At 43.5% G+C, this 6927-nt stretch overlaps 1 protein-coding gene across 1 annotated transcript; it reads left to right on the forward strand.

The window, feature by feature from the left end:
• The first annotated feature begins 227 nt into the window (after positions 1–227).
• On the forward strand, positions 228–5868 carry LOC111247440 (toll-like receptor Tollo). The gene has a single exon (XM_022798348.2). It carries the CDS (start codon positions 575–577, stop codon positions 4157–4159), a length of 3585 nt encoding a protein of 1194 aa, XP_022654083.1. The 5' UTR covers positions 228–574; the 3' UTR covers positions 4160–5868.
• Positions 5869–6927: the final 1059 nt, after the last annotated feature.

Genomic DNA, 6927 nt, shown 5'->3' on the forward strand with positions numbered 1-6927 from the left:
ACTTTATTTTATATATGCGGATTCGATAGAGCTACCGTTTATACTTCAGGGAAGTAGCCATCGTAAAAGTATCGCTACATAAAGGTCTTCTCTGTAATTGTCGCTGCTCCTTCCAAACGACTCTTACTCTCTTTCCCCGTGCAAAACCCTTTCCCCTTAGGAGAGGGTGACAACGTTCTCAAAAGCTCTCTGTGCCGTACGGAGAACGGGTGTGATTGCTTTAGTTCTTCGATGTTTCTCGTGAAAGCATGTGCTAGTGGCATTACAGGATCGAGCTCAACATGAGGATAATAAGAAAATTCCCGCTGACTTAAATTTAGCAAATTTACTGCTGTTATAATGTGCAAAGGTTGTTAAGCTACTAGAATTAACTAAACAGTGATCATTCTGTAGTGATAGTTCGTCCAATTTTAATGACTGCGTAATATTCAGTCATGCTGATACTGTTTGCGATACCGCTGTCGTCGACGGATGTTTCTGCAGGATGACATGGACAGAGAGGTTCCTTTAGCAAAGGGCAACAACAAAGTATATTGTGTTCAACGCCTAATTATAAAATTAATAAGTTTTCAAAATGGATGCTTTTCGCCTCGGCGCGAGCCCGGCCATATCGACTATAATTACGTGTTTCGTCGTTATGCGGGTCACGCTGCAAGCGGTTTTCGTCGACGGACGCTATGTTCGACCCGAGGATTGCACGTGGGAGCCTATGCCCGACACGACTGGCGTTTCAATGACGTGCAGCATTGGTACATTACAGGACGGACCTAACCCCACAAATTTTTCCCTGATCCTGTCAGGACATACAACCTACTTGACAATTCTTTGCAATAACGTCATGCTTCAAAGTGATCTAGCGAATAATTCATTCGAACATTTGCGCGGTCTGCGATCGCTTCGTATCGAATATTGTAAACTCAACCGAGTGCCGCTGACAGCCTTTCACGGCCTCGTCGGTTTGAAGCGTCTTACACTGAAGACGTACAATACGGATAGAGGACATTCGACTTTGCGTATCCAGCCAATGAGCTTCCGACCGCTCAAGATTGTTGAGTCGTTGGATCTCGCCGAGAATAATATTGAGTCGTTGCCACATTCTGTCTTCTGCGGACTCAAACATCTTCGATTCGTTAACCTTTCGAGGAACGCCTTCACGAATGTACTCGATACGGGTTTCTCCGTCGAGTCGCGATGTAGTCCTGCGTTGCGTGAACTGGAATTAGCCCACAACAAATTTCAGGTTCTATCGGAGTATTCGTTCGCATCACTCATCCGATTGGAAGAGTTACGCTTAGAACACAATAATATTGCTAGGGTCGAGCCGACGGCTTTGGCAGGCCTCACGGAGCTGGAGCGTTTAGATATTGCTCATAACACACTCATTGCTCTGCCCTCAAAGCTATTTCAGACTACGCCTAAACTGTCGGAACTCTATTTGCGCAACAATAGCTTAAGCGCACTTCCACCTAGGCTTTTTTCAGGACTCAGAGTATTGACCGTACTCGATTTGGCCCACAATCAACTCTCTACACTTGAATGGTTAAGACCCGAAGCTCCAACCAGTCTCTCTCTCCTCAGTGTAGTCGACCTCAGCTACAATCGGATAACTCGCCTTGATTCCAGTGATTTGCGCGCTCTCGTCAACGTGCAGACAATTCAGCTTCAAAACAATTTAATCGACCATATTGGTGATAACACGTTCGCGGCGCTCGAAAACCTTCAAACACTAGTACTAAGCTATAATCGGCTGAAGAGCTTAAACGCTTTGATGATGGTCGGGCTCAAATCAGTGATGACGCTCCAATTAGACTATAATCGTATCACGACGATCCAGCCCAATGCGATGCGAAATATCTCGATGCTTCAAGAGCTTAACCTGGCTGGAAATCGTCTAAGCAGTGTTCCTGTTGCTGTATCATCGCTGAAAATGTTACGTTCGTTAGATTTGTCTGAAAATGAAATTCACGATGTGACCAATGCTTCGTACCAGGGTCTTACTCAGCTGTATGCACTTAACTTAATGGGAAACAAAATCGGTAGTATTAGCCAGGGGGCTTTGAGCAACCTGGCCTCGGTGCGCATCCTCAATCTAGCCCGAAACGGCATTCAGACAATTGAGCAAGCAACGTTTGATGACGTCTCCGGGCTCCACTACCTACGATTGGATTCGAATGTCATTGACGACGTGAGTGGTCTCTTCAGTAACCTGCACGACCTCATTATGTTGAACATTTCTGTGAACAAGGTGCGTTCATTTGACTATGCATTGATCCCAGTAGGCCTTCAGTGGTTGGACATTCACGCTAACCAGATTGAGGCTCTCGGCAACTACTTCGAACTCGAACAGAGCCTCAAGCTGCGCACTCTCGATGCCTCATATAACAAACTAACGGATCTCGACTCATCATCATTACCCAATGGTATCGAAATTGTTTTTCTGAAGAATAACAATTTAAAGATAATTCAACCATTCACGTTTCTTGGAAAGCAGAACCTTACCCGCGTTGACTTAACCAATAACCAGCTCCGGGTGCTTGAGGTCACCACATTTCGTCTCAGTGAGGTGCCGATACGCCGTCCGCTGCCCGAATTTTCCATAGGAGGTAATCCCTATTTATGTGATTGCCATATGGAATGGCTGCAACGACTGCAAGGTCCTATGTCGATGGGCAGTGAGGACTCCCGTCAATATCCACGCATTATCGATTTACACAATGTCGAGTGCAAATTAAGTTTCGCCAAGAACACGCAAATGCTTCCTCTCGTCAAGCTGCGGCCATCGCAGTTCTTGTGTCAATACAAAAGTCACTGCTTCTCGTTGTGCCACTGTTGTGACTTTGATGCATGTGACTGCGAAATGGTCTGCCCCGATAATTGTACCTGCTATCACGACCAATCGTGGGTTACCAATATTGTCGACTGTAGCGCCCAACGTAGACCGGACAGCAACGGCCCCCAACGTTTGCCCATGGATGTAAGTGAGGTGTACCTTGACGGCAACGACATTCAAACACTAAACCCGCATTTGTTGGTTGGTCGCAGCAGTATAAGAGTGCTATTTCTCAACAACTCGAAAGTGGTCACTATACAGAATCGCACGTTCAGTGGCTTGCACGGCCTGCGTGTATTACGTCTCGAAAACAACAACATATTCGCTTTTCATGGCCACGAATTCGAAGGCCTATCACAGCTCAGGGAGCTGTACCTGTCTAACAATCAACTAAATTCGATAAACAACGCGACGTTCAAACATCTAAAAAATCTGGAAGTTCTTTACCTCGATCGCAATTCTCTTGTTGAGATTTCGATGTTTAGTTTACAGCTGAACCCTCGTTTGATTGATCTTCGCCTATCGCAAAATCCGTGGACGTGCGACTGCCCTTTCTCACAGGACCTTTCGCAGTTCCTTCAAGAACGTGGTGGAGCTGTGCGTGACATCTTCCAAGTGTCCTGTGTGTATAACGAAACGCGAATATTACCCATATGGGAGCTCAATGTGACAAGCTGCCATAGCGCTCCAACGTTGGTTCATCGATTTTATTTGAACAGCATAGAGGATTATGTGCCTGTATTCGCTGGGGTTTCCGCAGTACTTCTCATTATCATTATCGTGAGCCTCGTGCGCTTCTGGTTTTTCAGCGGCTACGGTTTACGCATGTTTCATCGTGCGCCTGTCGAAGAAGAAAAGCTGTTCGATGCGTTCATTTCGTACAGCAAAAGGGACGAAGCCTTTGTAGCTCAATTACTCGCTCCGGAGCTGGAGTGCGGCAGCCCGCCTTACCGCCTATGCCTACACTACCGTGACCTGCCAATAGCTGGCGGTTATCTAAACGAGGCCATCCAGGAGGCAGTCGAGAGTTCTCGAAGAACAATCGTTATCCTATCCGAGCACTTCCTTAAGAGTGAGTGGTGCCGCTACGAGTTCAAGTCTGCCTATCAGGAGGTGTTGAGCAACAGACATCACAAGCTCGTTGTCATCTTTGTCGGCCGTGTGTCGTATCGTGAATTGGATCCCGACATTCGTACCTGGCTCAAGCATAGCACATTTTTGCACTGGGGTGAGAAGAAATTTTGGGACAAACTACGCTACTCGATGCCGGATGCACGCCATCGCAAAGTCGTGCGCTCTGATCTCAATTCGGTCGCCGTACATATCTGACAAGCGCAATTCGACCGATCCCGGCAGCTATTAGGATCACAACGCAAGGAACCGCCTTATAACAAGCAGGAACAACGGCAAAATACGCTACTGCATCGACCAAACCAGCAGCTATCTCCAGCCTATCCACCCGCTATTCTCGATGTTACGGGAGGCTATAGTTATTTCTGGCCGGGCAGCTGCCCAAGTGATCTACCCTAAACTGAGCCTAAAGGCTGATGTCCTTGAGAGACTTGGAGGTGCCAGCCACGAAGGAAGATTCCAATTTCCGTCGTTCTTTTGATATCGACAGTCATTCAATGTAATTGCGTTAATGTTAACGGTCTAGCGACTGTCAAAAGCATGCAAGCAAGGACGAAAGTCGTAAATATAGCAAGGACCAGTATGACACAGGAGGCCACGACGAACACATGACGCAATAACTCGACGAGCGAAATGGATCGACGTACTTGTACCTTGCAGATATTATTGTATTATGAGTCTCATTTTTCGTAGATGATGTAGAGGCATATGATGCAGTCAAGGTCAAGGCGTTCTACGGGCTTGACAAACATCTAGATATATTTTGGTCAACGTGCACATCGCTATCGATAAAAGGGGAAAAGAAATAGCTGTATTTTGATTTATCCCATATTTTTGAGATTTAATGGGATGTGCCCCGTGTCATGATGTAATGAAATGTGACGTCAATTGGGTTTCAACGCACCAATAGCAATGTAAGCTGTACACAGATGATTTTTAAATGTAATCGAATAGAGATGCTATAATCACCCGGGAGGATATTATGTAAAAATCTGTGTAATATAATAGGTAAACCGTGTACTAGAGAGAGCACTAAGGAATTATAAGTTGCGAAAGTTTGACCTTTTAATGGCTATCTGTGATACTCAATGCACGTGGAGAAGAGCTACGCACCACATTATAAGCTTAATTAATAAATGAAGCTAGGTAGAGTTAATTTGTATCTTCGATAAAAGGAAAGATTAACGTCGCCAGCGGGCGGTCTCAACACTCGTGCTTCATAAGCTGTCAATTTCTTCGATGAAAGAGATACTGCTCGCTTTAGATATCAATACACTTTAATTTACCATTTTCGTACAGACAGTGTGTTAGGGTAGGTTAGGTTGACAACGAAGCAAACGGTATTGTGAAAACCCCCCAGAGCACTTCGGGAGTGTCCTGATTGTCCAGTTGTAATATTCCGTATGCATTGCGTATGTTATATGTGTGAAACTTGGTGAGACTGTATTTGAAATTATATGGATAATATGCTGAAATAAACTAACCCTTTGTAACCCACTTGATAAAACCCACCCACATATAAGAAAAATTGCAGAATAGGAAAGATTTAAACTAAACATTATCAGCACAATTTTACTACTTCATTCCAATAGGCTTCGTATTATCTGCCACCTAAGTCGACCTGTTTATAGATCTAAAAAGGTTAGATGTGAATTGGGAATAGTGTTTGGCACAGAGATGTGTCCATTGTGCCATCCCAGCGTTATCTGAAGAAACCAAACTACAGAGCTTTTGATTAATTAATGTAAATCAACATGTATATACTTTTTATTATGCACGTTTTTGCTCTATCATGAAGACAAACAAAGTGCGGTCCGAAGCGAAGAGCTAAAAAATGTGAAAAATAACATCTTAAAAACAAATAAAACAACCGGGGGCTAATATATTGCACTTCGGAGGAGTAATTACAGTCTTATTATCGATTATATGTAATAAACGTTTGGTTAGCTTTCTCGGTGTGTGCGTGCATAGGTTGAGTTGAAAATTAACTTTGTGATTAAGTCGTATAGTACTATACTTGTACCGTGAGTCTTAGTTACTTTTTTTTTTTTTTTTTTTTTATTATAGTATTTCAACTTAATTGTTTTTTCAGTGATTTCAGAGTGTATCAAAAGAATAATGGATTCGTACTTTAGGCGGGGTAATTTAGTTTAGGGTCAATCAAATGAGATACTTGCATAACGTTAGCGGTTATCGTTCCGATGTGCCTTTAGAGTATGATATTTATGTATAGATAAGGTTATTGATCGAAGCCTTTAAAATAGTTGGGCAAAGTCCTGTTTGCCTAATTTTCTATTTCTAATGGTACTTTATACGACGACAGTTTGCGTTGCCATTTTGGCTGAGGAGGCAGTGGCTATGAGAACTAGAGGTTGCCTTTTTGAATTCCATGGCATAGCGTATTGTTGTATAACTTACCTTTTTTTTAAAGTGTATATTTGTCTACCGTTTGCCTTCTAGGTGACCGCAATCATGTTGAGGCAGAAAAAACAGAAGTAGAGAATCGAATCCATAAAATATATCATTCCGAAAGAAGTAATTTCTGTCATTTTTAGTAGACAGGTAAATTTTCGTAATGCGGATAAATAGTCGTATCGGAAGGTGTCGGGATGTGGCCATAGCGCTACGCCCCATTTAGTTAAGCAGGAAGCTAGACACGAGCTGAACTAGATAAGATGCTCTGGAAATCCGAAAACTTCCGCTAATTCAGATTCGCCCTATTCGGCTGTCTCCCATCATAAATCTCTATAGACGAACATGTCTACATGTATATGAAGCTGCATTGTATCAACGTTGAGCTGAAAGTAGCCGTGAATTGTTTACGTAGGGACTCACTTTTAATGATGAGACTTAAGCTCCATTGTTGATGTCGTTCTGCAACAACCGTTTTATATAGAGAAACGCCAAATTTCGTCTGTCAAGAAGCTAAGCGCCTCGGATTACTCTGATCAACGAATGGAAAATAC

This window comes from Varroa destructor, unplaced genomic scaffold (assembly GCF_002443255.2).
Source record: "Varroa destructor unplaced genomic scaffold, Vdes_3.0 BEIS01000003.1, whole genome shotgun sequence".
In the NCBI taxonomy this organism is placed as follows: Eukaryota; Metazoa; Arthropoda; class Arachnida; order Mesostigmata; family Varroidae; genus Varroa; species Varroa destructor.